The sequence below is a fragment of the Acipenser ruthenus genome, chromosome 3 (genome assembly GCF_902713425.1).
Source record: "Acipenser ruthenus chromosome 3, fAciRut3.2 maternal haplotype, whole genome shotgun sequence".
In the NCBI taxonomy this organism is placed as follows: domain Eukaryota; kingdom Metazoa; phylum Chordata; class Actinopteri; order Acipenseriformes; family Acipenseridae; genus Acipenser; species Acipenser ruthenus.
The window spans coordinates 5,475,341-5,499,827 of NC_081191.1; the positions used below are offsets into that span (position 1 = coordinate 5,475,341).

General features: G+C 37.3%; 1 protein-coding gene across 4 annotated transcripts in view; it reads left to right on the forward strand.

The window, feature by feature from the left end:
* The first annotated feature begins 7,579 nt into the window (after positions 1–7,579).
* LOC117394750 (raftlin-like) overlaps positions 7,580–24,487 on the forward strand; it is a 40,935-nt gene continuing 24,027 nt past the window's right edge. Inside the window, exons 1-2 of one of the 4 annotated variants that reach the window (XM_033993266.3) lie at positions 7,580–8,146; positions 12,949–13,104. In XM_033993266.3, the coding sequence (XP_033849157.3) occupies positions 12,960–13,104 (145 nt within the window). In that variant the 5' untranslated portion in view covers positions 7,580–8,146; positions 12,949–12,959. Of the gene's footprint in view, positions 8,217–12,948; positions 13,105–24,487 lie in introns of all 4 variants that reach the window. The other 3 variants (XM_033993263.3, XM_033993265.3, XM_033993264.3) reach the window with 3 other exon arrangements.

Genomic DNA, 24,487 nt, shown 5'->3' on the forward strand with positions numbered 1-24,487 from the left:
AAAGGATAGATGGGGTGGGGGAGCTTTTTGAACTAACACAAGTCTGATCAGTTCAGCACTAATTGTGGATTACCTTACCTAATGTAAAATCAGGCAGTCCCAGATTAGTGCTAATTGGGGTCAATGAAAACAACAATTAGTCTAAATCTCTGGGCTAAATAAAATACCTTGTTTTACAATCCTCAAGGCGGCAGATGACAAATATTGTGTTTGTTGCAATTGAGAACATTAAAACCTAGTTGCAGTCTCTCTGCAGACTCTTAATTAGTTACAATGGAAACTGCCCTGAACTCTATCGTTAGTGCTGTCCTCCATAATCACCACAGGATCCTTTACAGTTAATACGCTACTTTTAGATTGTTTAATTGACCAATAGTTTACATCAGTGGGGATCTGTAAGGATCATTGACATACAGTGCTGAGAAAAAGTTTATGAACCCCTTAGGATTTTCACATATTTCACATTTCAAACCTAAAATGTTATTAGATCTTAATCCAAGTCCTAATAATAGATACAAATAACCTGATTAAACAAATGACACAAAAACATGATACTTTTTCAACATTCATTTATCCACAAATGATTCAACATTCAATATCCATGTGTGAAAAAGTATGTGAACCTTTAGATTAAGTAACTGGTGGCACCCCCTTGAGCAGCAATGACTTCAACTAAGCGTTTCCTGTAACTTGGTCAGTCTCTCACATCGGTTTGAGGAATTTTGGTCTATTCCTCCTTACAGAACTGCTTCAACTCGTGACATTTGAGGGCTTCATTGCATGGACAGCTCGCGTCAGGTCCTGCCGCAACATTTTGATGGGGTTTAGGTCCGGTCTTTGACTAGGCCATTCTAAAACGCAGAATTTCTTCTTCTGCAGCCATTCTTTTGTAGATCTGCTTGTATGTTTAGGATTATTGTCTTGCTGCATGACCCACTTTCGGTTTAGCTTCAGCTCACGGACGGATGGCCTAACATTCTCCTAGAATCTTCTGATACAATGCAGAATTCATGGTTGTGTCAATGATGGCAAGCCGTCCAGGTCCTGAGGCAGCAAAGCAGCCCCAAACCATCACACTTCCACCACCATGCTTGACGGTTGGAATGAGGTTCTTCTGTTCGAACACAGTGTTTGGTTTTCGCCAAACATAATGTTTCTCATTGAGGCCAAAAAGTTCTACCTTTGACTCGTCTGTCCAGAGAACATTGTTCCAGAAGTCTTATGGATCATCTGTGTGCTCTTTGGTGAACTTCAGACGGGCAGCAATGTTCTTTTTAGAGAGCAAAGGTTTCCTGCTGGCTATCCTTCCATGAACACCATTCTTGTTCAGTCTTTTTCTGATAGTTGAGTCATGAACACTCACATTAGCCAAGGCGAGAGTGGCCTGCAGATCCTTGGATGTTACTCTGGGATTCTTTGTGACTTCTTTGATGATTTTCCGGTTTGTTCTTGGAGAGATTTTGGTAGGACGACCGCTCCTGGGTAGAGTGACTGTGGTCTTCAACTTTCTCTATTTGTAGACTATCTGTCAGACAGTGGATTGGTGGAGCCCCAAATCCTTAGAAATGGTTTTGTAATCCTTTCTAGACTGATGAGCATCAATAACTGTTTTTCTGAGGTCCTCAGAGATTTCTTTTGATTGTGGCATGATGTGTTTCCACACATGTATATGGTGAAGACCAAACTCACAAAGTTTCTGATCTTTATATAGGGTGGGGCCTCCCAAACTCACCCCTGAAGATCTACCTAATTATTTAAACACCTGATTCTAATTATCCCCTTAATTGAGCTGATAAAACCAGGGGTTCACTTACTTTTTCACATAACCTGAATCGTAATTACTCATTGTTTGTCTAATTCATACATCATTTTGTTTCAAAAGACATGGAATTGGTTAATATAAACCCTATTGGATATTTAAGAAAAGACTGGTTTTGATTCAAGAAGGCTATCATGGTAAAACTATGGAATTTCCATAATTATCATTGGGGTTCACAAACTTTTTCTTGGCACTGTACATTCCAGAATTGCTGTATTTCCTTGCTTAAAAATATTGGAATTGTTCACTCCAATGAAGGCTGATATTCATTGGCAAATGCCATATAACCACACCAATGTATGTACAGTAGATACTACTATTTATCATGTCCAAGAATGATTACAGAAATTATTTATTGCAATAGATGAAGCGAGTGCAGGTTAATCTGGCTAATCATATTGCTGACAGCAGGGGTCAGTTGTATTCTAAAAAATCCTACAATGTGAAATGAGTAAAACTGGCCATCTATTTGTCTTATTATATATATACATATATACAGTACTGTGCAAAAGTTTTAGGCAGGTGTGAAAAAATGCTGTAAAGTAAGAATGCTTTCAAAAATAGACATGTTAATAGATATATTTATCAATTAACTAAATGCAAAGTGAGTGAACAGAAGAAAAATCTAAATCAAATCCATATTTGGTGTGACCACCCTTTGCCTTCAAAACAGCATCAATTCTTCTAGGTACACTTGAACAAAGTCAGGGATTTTGTAGGCATATAGTCAGGTGTATGATTAAACAATTATACCAAACAGGTGCTAATGATCATCAATACAATATGTATGTTGAAACACAATCATTACCTGAAACAGAAACAGCTGTGTAGGAGGAATAAAACGGTGAGGAACAGCCAAACTCAGCTAACAAGTTGAGGTTGCTGAAGACAGTTTACTGTCAAAAGTCATACACCATGGCAAGACTGAGCACAGCAACAAGACACAAGGTATTTATACTGCATCAGCAAGGTCTCTCCCAAGCAGAAATTTCAAGGCAGACAGGGGTTTCCAGATGTGCTGTCCAAGCTCTTTTGAAAAAGCACAAAGAAACGGGCAACGTTGAGGACCGTAGACGCAGTGGTCGGCCAAGGAAACTTACAGCAGCAGATGAAAGACACATCATGCTTACTTCCCTTCGCAATCGGAAGATGTCCAGCAGTGCCATCAGCTCAGAATTGGCAGAAAACAGTGGGACCTTGGTACACCCATCTACTGTCCGGAGAAGTCTGGTCAGAAGTGGCCTTCATGGAAGACTTGCAGCCAAAAAGCCATACCTCCGACGTGGAAACAAGGCCAAGCGACTCAACTATGCCCGAAAACACAGGAACTGGGGTGCAGAAAAATGGCAGCAGGTGCTCTGGACTGATGAGTCAAAATTTGAAATATTTGGCTGTAGCAGAAGGCAGTTTGTTCGCCGAAGGTTGGAGAGCAGTACACGAATGAGTGTCTGCAGGCAACAGTGAAGCATGGTGGAGGTTCCTTGCAAGTTTGGGGCTGCATTTCTGCAAATGGAGTTGGGGATTTGGTCAGAATTAATGGTCTCCTCAATGCTGAGAAGTACAGGCAGATACTTATTCATCATGCAATACCATCAGGGAGGCATCTGATTGGCCCCAAATTTATTCTGCAGCATGACAACGACCCCAAACATACAGCGAAAGTCATTAAGAACTATCTTCAGCATAAAGAAGAACAAGGAGTCCTGGAAGTGATGGTATGGCCCCCCACAGAGCCCTGATCTCAACATCATCGAGTCTGTCTGGGATTACATGAAGAGAGAGAAGCAACTGAAGCTGCCTAAATCCACAGAAGAACTGTGGTTAGTTCTCCAAGATGTTTGGGCCAACCTACCTGCCGAGTTCCTTCAAAAACTGTGTGCATGTGTACCTAGAAGAATTGATGCTGTTTTGAAGGCAAAGGGTGGTCACACCAAATATTGATTTGATGTAGATTTTTCTTCTGTTCACTCACTTTGCATTTTGTTAATTGATAAATATAAACTATTAACATGTCTATTTCTGAAAGCATTCTTACTTTACAGCATGTTTTCACACCTGCCTAAAACTTTTGCACAGTACTGTATATATATATATATATATATATATATATATATATATATATATATATATATATGGCTGCTCCGATTTAACAGATTAATTGGGCCGATTAATCAACTCATGAATTGATCGGAGATCAATTTTTTCACAATTTAATGGACCAGAATTTTTTTTTATTTTTCACGTTATAAAATGTCACATATCCGACCTGACTGCTCACCCACCCTGATCAAAGTTTCATCAACGTCAGTCATGTGGACAGCGCCAATGCAAAAGGCAACAGCAAGGGTGTTTACATTTTTTATTTTTTTTTTTTAAAGAGAGATGTCTCTTTTCACTGCTGGAAAGGGCATTAATAGGAATACAATAGCACACGATTTCAGAATTGGTAAGAGTGCTGCTGTGACGGATATAAAAAAGTCTGCATCGGACAGGTGCTGACATTCTTTGGAAGTAAATAAAGAAACACATTATGTAAGTACTAGTACAGTTCTGTGCAATTTAACTTCGGTGTTCTACTTTTCAGTTTTAATCTTTTAATTTATTTGAGCAAATGAAAACGACCTTTAGATTTTGTTTGTTTGTTTCACTTGTTTTATTGTAAAGACGCAATGCAAATGACCTGCCAGTAATGCAAATATGTAGTGCACTAATAGGCTTACTGAGTATCTTTCTAAACAATGGGTTTATATTTAAACAGATCTTTTCAATGCTGAAACGGGAGTTACTAGGAATAAAATAGCACAAGATTTTGGAATTGCAATGCGCCACTGTGACAGATTAAGAAAAAAAAAAGTCTGCATCAGAGATAGTATACAGTGAGTACCGTACGGTATACATCTATATACTGTATATAAACAAAGTTTGCATTGGATGCCGACAGTTTCTTCAGATACAAACAACGAAACGCTTCAACACATTAATGTAAATGCACAATGTAACGTCTGTGTTCTACTAATGTCTAATAGTTTTTTTTAGTTTTTTTTTTAAATATTACTGTGCAGGACCCGCTTTAAGACTGTTACCTTTATTTTAAAATGTGCACCGATTGATCATAAATTAAACGATCAAATGCTTTAATCGTGACAGCCCTAATATATATACTACGTTTTTTATTTTTCTTAAAAATATTTCCCAACATAAAACCAATGTCACCTTACAATAATTTTTTTATTCAAAGCTGTAGTAGTTAAACTGAACACTGTTATATGAGGAGGAGGTTAAATGTCAGCAAAACTTGCAAAGAAAATGTACAACATGAATTTACTGGTTACATAAGTATTCAGCCCTTTAAGTCAGTACGTGGTAGAATCACCTTTTGCAGCAATTACTGCTATGAGTCTTTTTGGATAGGCCTCTACTAGCTTTGCACAGTAGGATGGTGACATTTTTGCCCATTCTTCACAGGAAAATTGCTTTAGTTCTGATAAGTTTGTTGGGGATCGTCGATGGATTGCAATCTTCAAGTCTCATCATAAATTTTCGATTGGATTCAAGTCAGGACTTTGACTGGGCCACTCAAGAACATTAATTATCTTCTTGTTTAACCACTCCAGTGTGGCTGTGGCTTTGGGTCATTGTCCTGCTGAAATGTGAATTTCCTCCCCAGTTTCAGAGTCTTGGCTGACTCAAACAGGTTTTCCTCAAGGATTCGCCTGTACTTTGCACCATCCATTCTCCCCTCTATCCTGACAAGCTTCCCAGTCCCTGCTGAAGAGAAGCATCCCCATAACATGATGCTGCCACCACCATGCTTGACAGTTGGGATGGTGTTGACTGGGTGATGCTACGCCAGACATAGCACTTGGAATTTTGACAGAAAAGTTCAATTTTTGTCTCGTCTGACCACAAAACCTTCTTCCACATGTCTGCAGTATCATCTACATGCTTTTTCGCAAACTCCATACGTGCTTTAAGAGGAGGCTTTTTGAGTAATGGCTTCTTTCTTGCCACCCGTCCATACAGGCCAGCTTATTGTTGATGTGTGAACACTGACTCCCATCTCAGACACTCTCAAGGTCATTGTTGGCTTCAGAGTGACATCCAGTTTCCTGCTTGCCCGGCTGCTCAGTTTGGGAGGGCGACCTGATCTGGGTAGTGTCTGGGTGGTATGATGCATCTTCCACTTCTTAATGATGGAATTCACTATGCTGAGAGGGATAATCAGTGTCTTTGACATTTTCTTGTACCCTTCTCCTGCCCTGTGCCTCTCTACCACTTTACCCCTGACTTGTTTCGAAAGCTCCTTGGTCTTCATGGTTGCTTTGTTGGATCACTATGTGAGTGCAGCTTGAAAGTCTTTATATACCTAAGGGAAATTATCTACAAGTTAAACCACTTTGAGTACACACAGGCTGAAACCATTTCACTAATTTTGTAACCTTTCATACAAATTATTTGCACCTGAGCTGATTTAGGGCTGCAGTAGCAAAGGGGCTGAATACTTATGCAACTGAGATTAATCTGTTTTTCTTTGTAAATCTTACTTATTTATGTTCTGTATGCATTTTTTAACTTTATCAATGTGGAGTAGTTTGTGTAGATTCTACATGTAAAGTCTAATTTGAAAGTGTCGTGGAGTACGCTCAGGAGCCAACAAAATGTGAAAAATGTGCAGGGGGGTGAATACTTCTGCAAACCATTGTATATTATAATCTCTTGGAATAAAACTCTTTTGTTTTTGCTTCCAAAAGGGGGTGCAAAGTGACTCTCGATTGCTTGTTTGGTCTGTTTTATTCTATAAATTGAAAGAAATGTAATAAATTCAATGACAATTTTTAAACACGTGGGAAAAGACTTAGTCAATGTTTGGCATTGAATTTATTATGTTTTGTTTTTTCTGAATTTAGCACCATTGAGTGTTGTACGGTTATGGATGAAACTTGCTTATTTTAAACATGCTGGGTGTCCTGTACTTACTGGGATCTTCCATACAGGCACATCATTAAAAACAGATAACATATTGATGATTGTGTTTTATTATCTTAGTAATGTGATGATTTAATTAAAGAAATCATTAGCAACATGTTATTTGTTTTACATATTCATTTTGTTATCCAGTATGTTGACTTCCCCTTGTGGAGCATTTTAAACTCTGATTAATAAAATAATGAATTTGCAGATTAAAGAAAAAAGAGTGTTATTTGGGCCCTCCAAGGTCAATATTACTTTTTTTTTTTTAATTGTATTATTATTATTTGATTTATAAGCTTGTCTCCAACAAATATAATCGTATTTAATAACTAACTTAACTGTGTTTTTGTACTGAAGTACGATATTGGTGTAATGCTTTCTGTATTTCATTCAAAATGTATATATACAAAACGTATATAGATCACTGATATTAGGTCCATAACAGATAAATCTGTCCTTTAGTGCTGTTAAAAAAGATGTCTCTGCAGAACAGGTCTATTGCAGTCCTATATTTTAATTTAATCAATCCTAAGTAAATTATTTATACTTATAAAACAAACTATATATCATATTTAACTGAGTATTGTTTTTTGTTTAGTTAGTTTCCTAACTAATAACTCATTTTAGCCATTTAAATAACAGCTTCACTTAGTATCAGACATGTGTCCCAGAAGCAGACTGCCCTTTTGCAAGTCTCCTGAATAATGGATTTAGTCTACAGGGGCCCTCGTCTGGGGGTTTATAAAAAATAGATTTCATTGCGGAGTGATGTGAGCAGGCTAGTGAGTCTCTCCTGGCAGCTTAGCTGATGCTGTCTCTCCTGTAAGCACACTTAATATTTCAGACTCTCCTCTCTCTGCTGGACTTTTTTCACTTGGCTGGAGCAAACCAGACTAGTGTTTGGAAGTGCACTGTCTGTGCTTGAGCCTAATCTTTTCATTTTGCAAACAGTATTGAAACTAGGTTGCATGGCGGGAGAAGAACCATACAATGTCAGAGGATGTGGTTTCTGAGTTTGCAGAACTGCGATGAACATAATTTGAATATAAATGAATAGCAAAAGGAAGCAACATTTGCTATACACCCTTTTAACAGATTGAGGTGCTGATGTAATGAAAATGAAAATCTTGTCATTTTCAATATATGTGAGAAGCTCGATAGTGTTTTTTTTTTTATCTTGGTAAAAACTCTTCTGTCACTTCTCTGCTGCTTTGGTGATTCAAAAGTGAGTTTTCTTCAGAACTCCAGGCTCTACGACTTCCCTTTGAGATGAACGTGTCCTTTGCTGGCAGCGTGCCGACTGTGACTGGCAAGCCTTGAGTGTTCAGAGCCAGGACAACAGCATCATCTTACTAGGTAAGGTTGTGGTCATCTTTAAGTGCTGGTGAAAGCGTTTGCAGAAGGAACACAGAAGAAAGCAGCACCAGTAAGGTGTTTTTTTTGTTTGTTTTTTTAATGCAGGCTTTCATGGTATACCAAAAGTACATTCTTGTAACTGTTTAATTGTTTATAGAAAAAAAACAACCTCTTCAGAACACCTTCATAAGAAAATATGTTGAAAAACAAATGTGAGGGCATAATTCACAGATGGTGTTATTTTAGTATTTTGTATTAGAAAAGATCATAGATAATATGATGTAGCAGTAGTAACAAAACAAGGGTACATTGTATATCACATTTAAATATTATTCCTCTATTTGAGCAATTTGTTGTTTAGTTATCTGAAACCCTAGTAAGTAAAACTTGCTCTTAATTGTATTAATATTTTTACTGTGATTCTTGAAATGTATTTTTGTTTACGACTGTAAGTCGCCCTGGATAAGGGTGTTGGCTAAGAAATTATTAATAATAATAATAATAATAATAATAATAATAATAATAATAATAATAATAAAACTTAACATTTAGTTTTTTTTATAAAGATGCATGAGTCGCACATACTGTACAGAAGCCAGCCTCTTCCATGGGGAGAAGCAAAGATTTCTAGCCGTGTAGATGTGACCTGTTGTGCAGTTCAAGGTCAGATTTTTACGTGAAGTGGGTGGGAGAGAAATCCGGAACCAGCACTCTAGCTGTAAAAAAATACAATGAACTCTTAACAGCATTTCAAACAAGATATGCATGACATCCAAAATCGTAAGCAAGTCTTCAGGGAGACTCTTGCTTGAAATGTTTTATGAAACTGCAGCTAATGAGTTCCAGAAGGTAGTCTTTAACCATTTCAATGCATGTCTCCTTCGTCTCTAAAATATAGCCCCAAACGGTGTTCACTGACCACTTTTAATTACAAAACTGCAGGAAGCACAGAACAGAGCACTGCTTTTATGGTCATTTAACAAGCACATGCACTCATTTGAGTTTGCAAACACCTTATTGGGTTTGACTCCTGTTATATTTTCTGATTACTTTTAGCCAGATTTTTTATATTGAGTATACTGTGTGTATGTCAAGCTTGGTCTATTTTAACCTTTTTGGTTAAACATTTTGTTTTTATCTGGAGAACATAATCAACAGCTGTTCCCAAAGTACACAACTCTGTTACATATCTGTATTTTAAACGGAATGCTGAAAAGGAAGTGCAATACATTTAATATATACCATCCATTCAATGCACTGCTACTCTGTAAGGGCAATGGTAACATACAGTGAACTGCTGTAATTTTTTTTATAATTGACATACTGACAGTGTCACAATACACTGTCACCAATACCCACTATTAACCCATTGCATGTCCATGATAGACCCAATGTGTGTTCCTGGTAGTGAGGTGGTCAGCAAATAGTTCTGCTGTGGTTCCTTCAGGGCAATATACTAGTATTATGAAGGTCTTTTATTTTTCAAATGCTGTCCAAGTTAACTTATGAAATGAAACCAGAAAGAAGTGAGACAAATCAGTAAAACATTCCATTTTAGTTTTAATGCAAATCATCTAGGCTGGCACTGAATCACTCAATACAGAAAAAAAAATAATGTAGGGTCTTTGGGGAAAATAAAAAAAGTACAATTTAAGATTGAAAATGTAAAGTTAGCATAGCTTTTTAAGTTAAGCTTTTGATTAACTGCTTAATTTACACATGTGTAATGACATGTTTGAAAATCTAGCCTCTGTAGCAGATTGATTGGTTTCTGTATACCGTATGTTACTGTCTGGATGTAGCACTTGAATATATTTCCCTGAATTAGCAGTTGGTAATGGTCATGCACTGGGAACTGATCAAAATGTTTTTGAGGGGCATCTTTCACAGAACCTGTGAAGTGGGATGTAAGTAGTCTGGTATCCAGGGTTACACTTTGTTGCCTGTCTGAGCTTTTAAGTGTGGCTGTGCTCTATCCAGGCTTCCAGCATGAAAATCAAATGCTCTTGATTCAAGTCAGAAACACGGTTAATATGTCCCTGCACAATCAACTGCTCAAGCACTTAGTTCCATATGAAAGTAAATGGGGAATTGTTATGCAAACCTCCAGGAAGCCCCATCAGTGGCCCAAGGATTCTCTTTACATTTTGAACTGCAGTCTCAAAAGATAAGGCCTCATTTATTGAGCTGACACAAGCAACCACAAAGCAACGACAGCTAATCTATCCAGATCAGTTTGATGTACACAATCAGGCATATATTCACACAGCCATGCTTTCCCGAGTCAGATAGTGATTCCGATTCCTTTGTATACTGTCTAGGGATTCTGCTGAGCGTCTTCTGTACAAATCACCTGTTTAAACTCTGGTATAATTATACCCTGCATAGAAGCTAGCACCTTGTGACCTTGCGACTCTCTTGAATATTTGTACACTGCACATCATGTGCTTTTAACCATGCATATGTTAAAAGAATCGGGTATTGGTACCAAATGTCTGAATTTATAACAGCCACACAAAAATATTTCAACTCCTTTTTTTTTATTCATCCAATAATGTTAAAATTGTGTGTTTTTGTACAGAGCTGTCAGTTATGCTCTGTCAAAAAACAGGCACTATAGCATACTTTCCACATAAAATTGTAGTACAAGTTTGGTAGAAATGTTTGGCCCAGTCTGTTCTCTAGTTTGTATCCATCTTTTTGTTGTGAAAGGGTGCTTAACTGGCAACACTGTTTATCACGTCAGGAAAATTGCATCTTTGTTATACTGTCCTTATTCAATATACTAGCATTAACGTTTAAATCTGGCCAATCTTTCTATGTAATTACAATCTAAATACTTGATTAAACTTAAAAAATAAATAAATAAATAAATAAATGTTGCGTTGCATTAGACACAACCCTTGTCTTACTTCCCAGATATTTCTGTAGATATCAAATGGAAAGTAGCCAAAATCAGCAATTATTATTATTAATTTCTTAGCAGACACCCTTATCCAGGGCAACTTACAATTGTTACAAGACATCACATTATTTTTACATACAATTACCCATTTATACAGTTGGGTTTTTACTGGAGCAATCTAGGTGAAGTACCTTGCTCAAAAGTCCCCCACCTGGGATTGAACCCACAACCCTCCAGTCAAGAGTCCTGAGCCCTAACTACTACTCCACACTGCTGCAATGTGCAAGGGGGTTATGTGGGATATTTTTTGTTTTTATAGGAGACAGAAATGCAAGTGAACTTTTTCTTGAGTGTGGTTTCTTAATGTAATCAACCAAAACCATTGGAAACCAATCAGGTAGCAAGACAGTCACCTGGATCCACAATTGAGTTTTTAGCTTCAAATCAGTAAGTGCTTTTGGGACACAATGGGATGTAGTGAACTTTTAAGAAAGGTCATATGAAGTGTAATTTTGCACTTTGTTGCTGCCCTCCCAGGAGTATTGGGAGACCTGGTTTCCTGCCCAGGATGTTTGGTTGGAGCTGCAAGCCCTTTAGCAGAGATCCATTGTTCATGTTCTTATTGTTCTATTAAATGAAACGACACCAACAACAGTTTATTAGCTTCTTTTTCTAGGGTAAAAAAATCAAACCTATGGAATTGAAAGCGAAAAAAAAGCTAAAGTCGCTGGGGAAAAAAAAATATATAACCACGTTTGATTTTTGGATGTAAAACGAAGCGGTCACCACCCTGTCCTGCTAAATTTGGATATAATCTGAAGGCAATATGGATGGGTGCGAGCTGCTGCGAGGTTATTGCTTATGTTTGATAAATTCAACAAAGTTTGTTATATTTCACATAAAGTAACTTTTAACAAAATGTAGCCTGGTGTAGCATTTGAAATTGACACGTGAAAATACACATTTTTATTCCATTATTAATTAGATTAATTACAAGAAAATCACGAAGCTAATAATAACATACCAAACTGCTTACCTGGAATTCCGATTTCCTAACTTATATTTTCCGATAATTTCTGTTTGTATTCTTTAATGAGATATTTCTTGTGAAGTTTATCTTAAAGAACAGGATATTGCTGCACTGATATAATGGAGCTCAAATGGGCATGAAGAAGCGGCTTGTGAAAAAACGTTGCGTTTGACGTTTAAGTCTGAATACAAAAAGCACAACGAAACGTCTGCTGTAACAAACGCAGCAAAGAAACGCTATAGTGCGATTAGCACTTTATCCATGTACAGTATTTTATACAATATATTGTTACCACATTGTGATTCTTTCTAGGTAGACACAGATCTGGACAACCTAATTCTACTTTACCATGAGAAAGAACCCATTAAGACCTGTCATACCTAAAGTGTATTCTCATTAGCAACGTTGACATTTCTTTTTTTTGTTAACCATTGCATCCTATACAGTCTAATTTTCATAATAATAATAATAATAATAATAATAATAATAATAATAATATCCAACAGGCAATACTTGAAGGTTACATCAAGTGTGCAAAATATTATATTATTGCCTGAGCGCATCCTCAGTTTTGGTGTTGTCGGGAAGGATTTTGTTTTTCCAAAGTAGTCTTGCAGCTTAGATGTCAGCAGTGCTCAAGCTGACAAACAGACTCGGACATCTGTGAGAAAAATTCCTTATTTAGTTTGACAAGCCGTTTATCAAATTGTTCTTTGTTGTGTTGAAGGAGGTGGCTCCTGTGTGTGTGTGTCTGTGTTACTTCATCACCTACAGTACAAAATGCAATGGTTTATTTCCTCGCTGTTGTGTGGAGCAGAGGAGAACTAATTGGTGTGTTTTTACTCCCTTTTGTTTCCGTGGTGACAGAAGCTGCTGAGATGGGCTGCGGACTGCCGAAACTGGAGAAGCCAGACAAGAACAGCCCCGGCAAAATCTACTCCACCCTAAAGAGGCCACAGGTAGAAACCAAAGTCGGGACTGCCTACTCCTACTGCTTTCTAGACTTCACAGTTGGGAAGGATGGTAAGTTGTTACTGGTTAAGCTCTTAAGTCAGTATGGCTTTTGTAACATTTTATATTTACTTTTTTTCTGGAGATGTGGAAGGTGTAATACAGTGTACAGTGTTAGGTGAATTATTTTACTGGTACATTATATGCAGTATGTAAGTTACAGTTCGAGGAAATAAAAATTAGGTCTGTCTTATTGACATTTGGTGACTCTCTTCAGAAAATGGTTTCTGTATTGCACTCTTTCCAGGTTTTTATGAACTAGCCTGCTCCTAATTCAATGTCCTCTACCCCTAAACCTTTGCCAGCTGCTAGAAGTACAGGGGTTGCCAGTTTTACAAAGATACTTTATATTAGGAGCCGTCCTACCAGGCTGCTTTGGAAAGCTGTTCTAATCCTTTTAGCTTGGTATGCAGACAGGGATAGTTTCAGAGGACATAAGCCAAGTGAAACGAAAATCTGAAGAACATAAATCTAACAATTTATGTATTTGCAATTCAATTAAATGGAAAAACAAAATATTATAAACCTCTATGCTGTGATACATCAGTTGATCAGTTGTATTTAGCCAATGTGCTGGTAATATAGTACTGTTTTTTTTCATGTGAGGTCTTTTCATAGCATCTTGCTTATGAAATCTAAATATAGAGGCTTGTGATGCAGAGTGCCTGCACGATGTACAGTAACTCTGTGAGCCATGAAATCCTTGCCCTGAGTAACACTGATAGTATTCCCTTTTATAAGTGCCTCAAGAAAGAACTGACCGTAGACTTACATTACACCAATTCTGAAATAAATGTGGTGTGAAATTATCAGGGGAATGTCTGGATTGGAGTTTTATGAGGATCAAGAAAATGAGTATCAGACTGAAATAAATTATATATATATATATATATATATATATAGGGGAAGAGGGAATGGGAATAAGTTAGGAAACATAACCACATAATAGGTCTAATTTATTTAGTTATGAAACGAATACTGAATAACATGTCTGTGTTTTATAAAGTGCTAGCACAACTTTTCTTCAGTTCAGATTCTGTATCAAAAGGGAGAGACAGAAACGGAAGTTAGACTGAGAAGTTGTTTACAGTTTGAACAACACTGGTACTGTATTTACTGTAGAAATATTGCATGAATCACTTGGGGCACATGCTGTATATCCGTTATATCCAAGGCACCTTATAAGCGAGAGTCTTATAGCAAGGGAGCACTATATATATATATATATATAGTACTCCCTATTGCAGATTCGAATATATATATGCTCTGTCTCCGAGTAGCCATAAGTAAGTGCTGTGTCCTGCAAGTTAGTCAGGGACTTACCTGTGTAGTCAGCGCTCCAAAAATGGAGTTAGGTGTTTGTTTCTGTTTTGTTTGTTTTGTTGTTGTTAATTAAAAAATCCATTCCTGTGTGTGTTGGGTCGTGTTTCTAAAGGGGCAACGAACCCGAGTGGGTGAATTTTATTACAATATATATATATATATATATATATATATATATATATATATATATATATATATATATAACAAATGAACTGTGAGAATACAGCACTGCATACATAATGGAATCTCTGCTTGACCATTGGCCATCTGCAGATAACAGTGACATTTGGTTAATTGGGTTTTGTGGGTGGATAGAATTTTGTGTCTGCATGTCTGAATGACATTTTCATTAATTATTCTTTTTAATTGGCTTGGAGAAATTGTGTAAATTATAAGACCAAAGTATGATGTAATACAGCGGAAGAGTAATGATACACTTGAAAGTTTGCTGAATGATTTCCATCTCCTGTCTAAAGCCATGTACCAGTAGCAGTATTATACTATTCATAGAGTACAAGCCACGCTATTTGCAAATTGAAAAAATTAAATCAGAATTGTTCATTTTCTTTTTTGTGTAAAAGCTCAATGTTGCCATCCTCCAAAAATACCAACATGTGCAGTTTTGTTGTTTTTATGGACGGCAGTGTAAATTCGTAAAGTCCTGTGCCATCTCATATATATTGTGGTGTATACCTCCCTTTCTTTAACAATCTCCAATTTCTGAGAAAGTTCTAACACAAATTGACTATGATGTCTCCATTTTTTTTATTTGTAAAAAGCAATTAGAAACATTACTTCGAAGTTCTCAGTATAATTCTCAATAACAAGCAATATCACGCAAAATTCAGGTATTCTTACACCGCGCACCCTAGCATATTTATGTCCCGCCTCTGCTCACTAATGATTGGACATCTGCAAAACCAGGGCAGATATTTGACTTTCCTATTGGTTAAACTCCCAAGACCTTCAACTGAAACGGAGAATGCCTTCAACGGTTTGTCTCTCCTCTGCTTATGATTGGACTGCTGCAGAGAAAATGCAGATCTTACATTGGTTGATTTTATTTTCTAAATTAATCTGTGATCAACTCTAGTTGATTAATTGGTCTGATTTAATCTGTTAACCGGAACAGCTATATATATATATATATATATATATATATATATATATATATATATATATATATATATATATATTATCGAGAGAGAGAGAGAGAGAGAGAGAGAGAGAGAGAGAGAGAGAGAGAGATTTAATTTGCAACATTGTATATTTCCTGTAGGTTTCCTGAATAAACAACCCGTGCTTTGGTTATGACTACACATCACATGATGTGGCTGAAGTGCACTCTGTTGTGATAGTTTGAACAGGAAAACCAAAACCCTTTAACATGTTTCCTTTTCATTGTATGTTTGCTGCTCTGTTTTATTTATTCTTGTCAAAGTAACAAGCTTTTAGTTGTAAGCTTGAAGTCCTAGGGCAAAGAGAGCTAATCCTATTTCCCTAGGTAATGTCTGACATTTCAGCAGTTAGTTCAGCTAATTTCTACAGTTGTCTGAAAGCAGTATATTTGTAGGAAGTTATTTTTTTTTAATATTTTTTAAAATCTTGTAACAGTAATTAATAGCTCAGATATCATCCTTTTAAAATGACATTTGTTCTAACTAATGTCAAATCCATTGTGTATCTCAGCAGTGATTTGCTTGTTTATTAGACAGCTGACATTTGCATTATCCAAATGGTGGAAATAAATTATGAACATTTATTTTAAATGTTAAATGTCTGAAATAAATTACCGGTCATTACATTGTGTGCCAGATTACTTCACTAATGAAGCAGCCCCTGGCTTTCATTACCAAGTCAGAGGCTCAGAAATAATGTATTATTTTTTAAATCCCCTCCCACATCCATCCCACTCCCAAGAGTGAGATTTAGATAATGTTCACTTACTAGAATTTCAGTATTGGCTATTGACTAGATCTAGCTTTATTGATTTTGTTTAATTTGGTGCCGTATTGCAGAAAAAGCAATAGTTAATAAAGATGTGTCAAGTGTAAAGTTTCTTTTTTTCTCCCAGGTTGTTTTTGGTTTTCCTTCCAGGCTTACAGTGTATTACTTTAATTGATGCTAGTGTTTTAACAGCTGTCCACATGGAATTACATTTAAAAGTCTAGTACATAGAATTGCCATAATAAGAAGCGTACGCTGTAGGGTCACACACGCATCAACAACTTCCTGTTTCAGCTGTTCATTTCCTCTCGGTTGTGTTGCTTGCCAAGCTGTCTGCTTATTTTGATCATCGTGATGCTACTGTACTTTGATTAGCTTGTCTGTCATTCTGTGGCCCAAAGATCTGAGTAGATCTGTGCTTAATCAGTAAACAGTGGAGACTCTGGGTCTTTGTCCTGAGCAACACACAGCTAATGCACCAGAATGGGAAATTATTAAAACTGTTTTCTGTGGCTGCAGAAATGCAATGACTAGTATGAAATGAAGTAATCATTTCCTGTGTGCTCATTTTAACAGCTTAAATTGTCCCATTAGATCTTGCTGCTTGTCTAGTTCTGAGTCATATAGACTGGTTTAGTTGTTTCAGTTCGTGTGTGTTTCTGTTTAAATGTGGTTTCCAATGCCTCTTTCATATTGAAATTCAGCTTGAATTGCACAGAAATGATTGCCCTTAACTGGAATTCCCCTGTAGCTGGTTACCATAAAAGCCTAGAGAGAAACATACATAAATGGTTTTGGTTCAAGACCCACCACCAAAATATGCTTTGAAATAATTCTACCTGGAAAGCTTGCTAAAATCCCCTGCGATATTGTGGCATGATCAGGCACTGTATAAGATGACGTTGTCATTGTTTGTGTTGGCCCATTCCAGTTCCAGAATGCATGCTTACGCACTCATTTTACATGAAAAAGTAGCAAGAGGCTGTGAGAGGTTCAAACGTTACGACACAGTCAGCAAAGTCAGTGAGTTAAGAATATAAAATAACTTCAGCACAGTTCCTTTTCAAGACAGGATTAACTCAAGCTTCCTGTGTTCTGAGGCACATTGAGTTTGGCAGGGTATTAGAAGCAGTGATGAAAATAGATTGAAGAACTGCTTAGATTGTGTTGGTAAAAAGTCCATCAGTATGACTGTTGCAGGCCGTACCAACTTAAAGTAAGTAGCGGGGTTCTGAAAAATATAGCGTTATACGTCCCCTTGTGTTACTACAACTGTTTAAATACTGGACCTGTCATTTTTATTTTCATTGTTAACATTCTGACAACTTCTTACACTTCTAACAAGTCTGTTTCAAAGCTCTTTTCAAAATGGCTGCTCTAGTGCATTGGGGTTTGAGATCTGTCCTCTAAATCACTGCAGGAAGAGTGATTTAAAAAAAATAAAGTTATAAGTGTAAAAGGTTGTCGGGATTTTAACAATGAAAGAAAGTATTTAAACAGCTGTAGCAGCATGTGGGGACGTGTAACCCTATATTTTTCAGAACCCTGCTACTTACTCTTTAACAACCAATCTTTTGTCAATGTTCAAGATAGTTTTCATACTATTGCAACTCTTATTACTAAAGGCCTATATTTCCTAGTTTCACCTACTCCTCCGTTATAGCTGCCTAGTAACAATGACTAATAGAAGAGGTCATTCAGGACTACTAGCAATTCCATCTATGACCAGCACTTGGTTTAATGCAGAGCCGGTTGGGCTTACTTTCAGCAAGCTGGGTAAACAGTAAATACTTCCCCTCTTAATGGTAGAATAAATAGGGTGTGCAAATCTAAATAAATATCTCTACTAAAGGTAAGGGAGTGACAGTAATTCAATTATTAATCTCACCTTGAACACCCACGCAAGCTTCCTATAATGAAAAAAAACATATTGCACCTAGTTAGCAGCAGTAATTTACTCCTGATAACTCATCATCATCAAACTTAAATTAAAATGTTTTTTTCAGTCTTTCAAAAGTGACTTGTCATCGCGAGAGTGTCTTGAGGGACACTGATTGGTTTATTAAATCTTTCCAGAACCGCCATCATATCATTGCCTCGTTTTGTACTCTGATTTCCACGAGTGCACCTTATCGCTACAAAATAGCATGTAAACAGCGAAATGCGCTGCCGTTTCTCTTGCTACAAAAAGTTGGAAATTGTTCAAGCTCTTGAAAAAAACCTGAATCAGACACAAGTCGCTGAACAATTTGGTGTTTCCCGTTCTAGTGAGTTGCTTCACCGTTCTGTTCAATAGACCCTAATGCGTGTTCCAAGTCACCAGTTCACCAGTAATTGCTGGAATTTTCAGCAAATTCTGGATCTCCTCCTTATCACTGAGGAGTGTGGCCCCAAGCCAGCATGACAAGAGCTGAAGACTCACTGCATTCCCATGAGGAGTTTGAGTGCTCTGCTGACAGCATGGAAAGGTAATTGCACTTGGGCTTAGCGTGTGAATACTTTTTACACAAAACATTAGCTGTCAGAGATGACTCAGGCTTGAAGGAGTTAAGGTCTTTGGCTCCTGAAGGAATTTCTCACAACAAGTAATTAGTTTCCCAATTGAATTCAACTGCGTTCATTTTTTTTAAAAGCATGGTTGTTATTTTCACAATGACACTGGGAATGTGTGTGTGTGTGTGTGTGTGTGTGTTTGTGTGTGTGTATAAAAGACATAAAATAAAATACCAACCAAGCTGTGATGGTGGTTCTTTTGTATTTGAATGTGAGAAGAAAAATGGAAGGTTCTGCTATTCATACACAAGTTGAAATAGAAAAGACATCAAATATATGTATTTGATTCTATATTATGGTTACACTGATTGAACCGTGTACAGCGTGATCAATCACTTATATGGTAAAAGAAGACATGCAATCATTTTTTTGTACAGTATAGTTCCCGTGTTTCTGTTAACACTATAAGCCTTTTGTGTATTCTGTTTTCTGATGCCTGTAACTCATTAACATTAATATCTCACTTTTATAATATTTATTAGCAACAAAACACCCATTTCTTCTGTCATATTTGCATTAAATGGCTGTTGACTTTGTAGAAATTGTAATAGTCTAACATTGTGTACACTGACCCGAGACATTTGTTTCATTCTTATGATTTCTAACTGTTCCATGATGCACACTCATGTGATCTAGTATTACCCAACACCATTGTACCATTACTTCAAGAAAACAGCAAAAGTGTATTTAACTTACAATAGACCATTGAAGTTTCAACTAAGGGGACATGGATTATAAATATAAATGCAATCACGCTGCTTTTTTTCCTGGCCATGCTTAAAGCATGCCTTCATGCCACAGCATAAAAGAGCAGAATGTTAATGTCTAACTTTTAATTAGAATACAGTGCTTGTTTTCTCTGGGCTGTATTCACACAGATATCTGATTGGAACGCTTTCTCTGCATGGACATATACATTTCAGTTTATATAACTTAGAAGAAACTTTTCAAATAAAAACTTTCAGACCTAAACCTCTAGAGAGGCCTGCTTAAGCACAGCTACTGTTATTTGGAGTGGATGCAGGTGTTCAGTTTACAGTTGGAAACCACAGCTGCAGATTTTCTGTATCTTTGCTCTGCACACTGTAGGGCTGCCTGCTTAGTTATGTCAACCAGAAATACTCTGTGTGGTAGATATGTTGATCTGTTTGGCCAATGTTGTCAACAATTGCCCCAAACACAATGCTCAGGCTGTCTGACCAGACCCAAGATAACTTAGCTTCTGAAACAAGACAGTACCAACATTCAAGTTGCTTCCTGTCTGATGTAAGGATATCAGGAGGTTGTTCTGTACAAATAAATTAGAAGGGACATATCTCCTAATTAACTCTTGACCCACTCCAAGTGCAGCATCACTGCAAACCACACTGTTAATTAAGTTGGTGTGGGCTGTGTCTCATAAGTAGTACCGTGGGTTGTGTGCAGTGGTAGTTCTTTACATGATAGAAAATTGTAATTTAAGGCCATCCTACAATGCCAACCTTTACTGAGCTCAACACTGAGCAACACAATCATGCTTGTACAGGCCTATACTACAAGGACAGAAACATTCATTAAAAAGCAATAGAAAAAAAAAGGTTTACCATGGAAGTTTACTGTGCTTTTACCATGCTTTACCATGTATTTACTGTTTTACTATGGTTTATCATAGTTTTTACTATACAGACAGCGGTGGACCAGGTTGAATAATTGAGCATTCCAAATTGTGAAAAAATTGGGGGGTAAAATAATCTGCGATTCCAAATGTATTAAAAAAAGAGAGATGCTGATTTGTACTGGATCCCCTGGCTTTGAGAACAGGGCCTAAAGCATCAGGGTGCTTCTAGCACTTGACTCCTTGCCTGCTAGGAATGGAAACCTGCTGCAAACAGGCCCAAGCCATGGCCTCTATATACAGTGCATTGTACTGGAAGGGTGTGTGCTTGTGATCTATCCATCATTGTCCTTTATAATGTGTGTGGACATGAGGCATGCAGGGCAATGCCAGTAATATTCCCTGGCTCAGAATTAGAGGAATTACAGACATTGGAGTTGCAAACTCATTACACAGTGGAACAGTAATTAAATACCCGTTGTTGCCAAAACAAATAAAAGACTGTTTGGCTGTTTGTTTTTATAAATGTTGTGATGCCAAGAAAAATGTGTTTGGCTTTTAGGGATGTTGAATAGATGTTGTAATAATGTGCTGACTCTGCAGCAACAGTAGCATACAGTATTTGGTTTGGGACAATGTACAGCTATGGCCAAATGTTTGGCATCACCTAGAATTTTAGGATTAGGACATCATTTTATATATATATATATATATATATATATATATATATATATATATATATATATATATATATATATATATATATATTAGACACACACACACAGTGCTCCCTCGCTATGACGCGGGTCTCGGGGGACACACGATATGAGCATTATAACTGAAGAGCGATATAAACCGGGGAGGGGGTGGGGGCGCCACGGGACCCATAACAAAACACATCTGATTAAAATACAAAATAAAATAACTCCCTCTCTATAATGCACATATAGTGAAGCAAACATGTAACTTTCCGTGAATTAACCATGCATAAAGCACCATGTAATCAACGCTATATTTTTTACAAAAAAAAAAAAAAGGTAACATTCCTACTCGTGGATCATTTTAATTAGCAGGTTTTAAACTGTAAATAACCTGGCTAAACAGCGGTCGGGAGTTCAGTTCGAAGCGACAGACAAGCAAACCAAGTGCGAGACGGAGAGCGGGTTGGGTGAGGGGAAGAGGGAATGGGCTCGCCCCAGGTTCGGCTGCCTGAGCGGGGCTGAAGCGAAGCTGAAGCGTCTCGTCTCCCAGAGAAAGCCACAGCTCCTCTCGCAGCAAAAAAGTAAATACATTAGGAAAGACAACCACATAATAGGCCTAATATTTATTTAGTTATAAAATGAATGAAGATATGTGTTCATCAGTTTTTCTTCAGTTCAGATACTGTAGTAAAAGGGAGAGACAGAAACGGAAGTTAGACTGAGAAGTTGTTTACAGTTTGAATAACACCGGTACTGTATTTACTGTAGAAATATTGCATGAATCATTAGTATAGGGAATTGGGGGGCATGCTGTAGGAGCGTTATATCCGAGGCGCATTAACCAAGAGCCTTATAGCGAAGGAGCACTGTATATATACACTGCTGTGCAAAAGTCTTAGACATGTTGCATTTTTCTACTCTGATGCATTATGAGCATCAACAATGTACTCCAAGCCTCCACTAGTGTTTTCTACTATTATAACAACCTTGACTTGCATAAAGAAGGAAAAACATTGAGTGAAATAGCTTGCATCACTCGATTTTGAAGGTGTGGTGTCTGAAGCATAATCAACAAGTACAGAGAAACATCATCTGTAATTGACAAACCCAGGACCGTAAGACCCAAAAAGCTGTCTAACAAGGATGAACAATAATTGAAGATAATATACTTAAGGAATAGAAAGAAGACAAGCATTGAATTGACAACAGAACTGGCAGAAGGCACAGGTGTCGTTGTCCATCCATCAACAGTCCAAAGCACCTTTGACCATTGTCCCATAGTCCAATTTCTGTGTTCTTATGCATGTTTTATCCTTTCAGTCTTGTTCCAGTTTCTTAACAGAGGTATTCTTACTGCAACACATCCTTTCAATCCTGATTTCAAGAGTGACCTTCGTACTGTTGATGGATGGACAACGACACCTGTGCCTTCTGCCAGTTCTGCTGTCAATTCAACACTTGTCTTCTTTCTATTCCTTAAGGATATTATCTTCGTATTGCTCATCCTTGTTAGATTCTATAGGGGAATGCACTTTTGGCCATGGCTTTACAGTAGCTCCCTGAGGCACTGTGAATCCAAGCTCAGGAGGGTGCTATATTCAGACTGAACTTCATCTTAAGGGATCAGCCATCACAACCCAGTTATGTCAGTTGGTTCAGAGGGTCCTTTTCAGTCCTGTTTTTGCCAGGCTTGGCCCTTGGCTCTAGGGTTCTTGGTTGGTAACATCTGTTGCTTAGGTTTTGTGGGTGAAGAGACTTGACCATAGAAATGGAGATCCTGTTGATCTTCAGTACTGAATGGTAAACACACATATTGGGCATTCAAACTGGGTAGAAAAGCAGCGGTGAAATTGTGAAGAACTAAATCAATAAATATGTATTTTTTTTTTGTTTGTTTTTTTAAACAAAGTAAAGCAATGAGTTGAAATAGTACCTAAATGGAAGCAAGAGGTTTAGGGTACACATTGCAGGTGTTTCTTATTTTGTCTAACACTATCTGATGAATGTGCCATTTCTCACTGAGGGGGAAAAAGCTTATCCATCTGAATGCGATGGGCACACAGCTCACTGAGTCCATGCCTGCATTTCTCAACTGCTGATACGACAACTTTCATCTGGTTCTGATTGAACAGGTATTGTTAACATGCAGTGATTTATTTGGGTCTCAGCACTGGTTGTTACAGAATGGTTTCCCTGAATTGTTAATGTTGATTGGGTTCTTATTTTTTTTAATTGCATTTGAGCAATAAGCAATGCCAGCATGACATCTTTTTCTGCTCTGGTAAATGATAGAATGAACTGAGCTTGCCAGCATTTCCCCCTTTTTATACATCTTGGCTTCTAAATGACACAGCTGTTCACTGAGGTTTAAACACAAAAAGAATCAATTCTCAAACCATGGGCCAAGCATGAAGCACAGCGTAAGCTTTAAATTTGTAGAACAGTGTTTCTGGAAGGAATTAGTCCATTAGTGTTGCACAGCTGCATGACTTAAATGCAAAAGCCTTAAATATAATGTCTGTCGTGGAGCGTGCTCCAGATTGATGCTGACCATGCTTTTTATATAGCTGATCTCGTCCATTTGAAATGCATTTCAAAACCCACAACCTGTGCTTGCCATAACTACCCATACATTCTGACCAAATTCCAATTCCTGGCCCAAAAGCATGGATATGATAATTCCACAGTTAACTATTAAAACAGTAGAGATTTTCTAGGACTGTGTAGTTAAGAGATTTAAATACAGTAAGCCACATAATCTGGGGTCTCATTATTCAATGCAATAAAACTGTATAATTGTGCACATTTTCAGTGAGGACCCTAACATTACATGGTCTATTAAATTGACACAGCAGAATATCAAAAATATATTTACAGTATGTAGTTATGCATCTATGTACAGGGTTATTATAAAGAGTTTATAAATTAAACGTTCGTAATTCTTCGTGCCTGCGTTCAACATGATATTGAACGACGAGAAGCAGTTGGGTGTGGTCGCATCTGTCATAAGACCACATATTGCCCCCTAATGATGAACACTGGTGCTAAACAAAACCCCATAGGTAATATTATCTGTTATCGGGAGGCTATGTAAAATGCCAGAGAGGGCAAATAATGAACTAAAGTGCAATTTATTAGCCATTCAGAGAACAATCCTCTTGTAAATTTTTGGCAAACATGAAAATCAGTCCTATAAAGTTAAGTTAATGTTCAAATAATCTGATTTTTAAAACTATGTGCCCATAGCTAATCATGACATTTACATACTGATAACTTT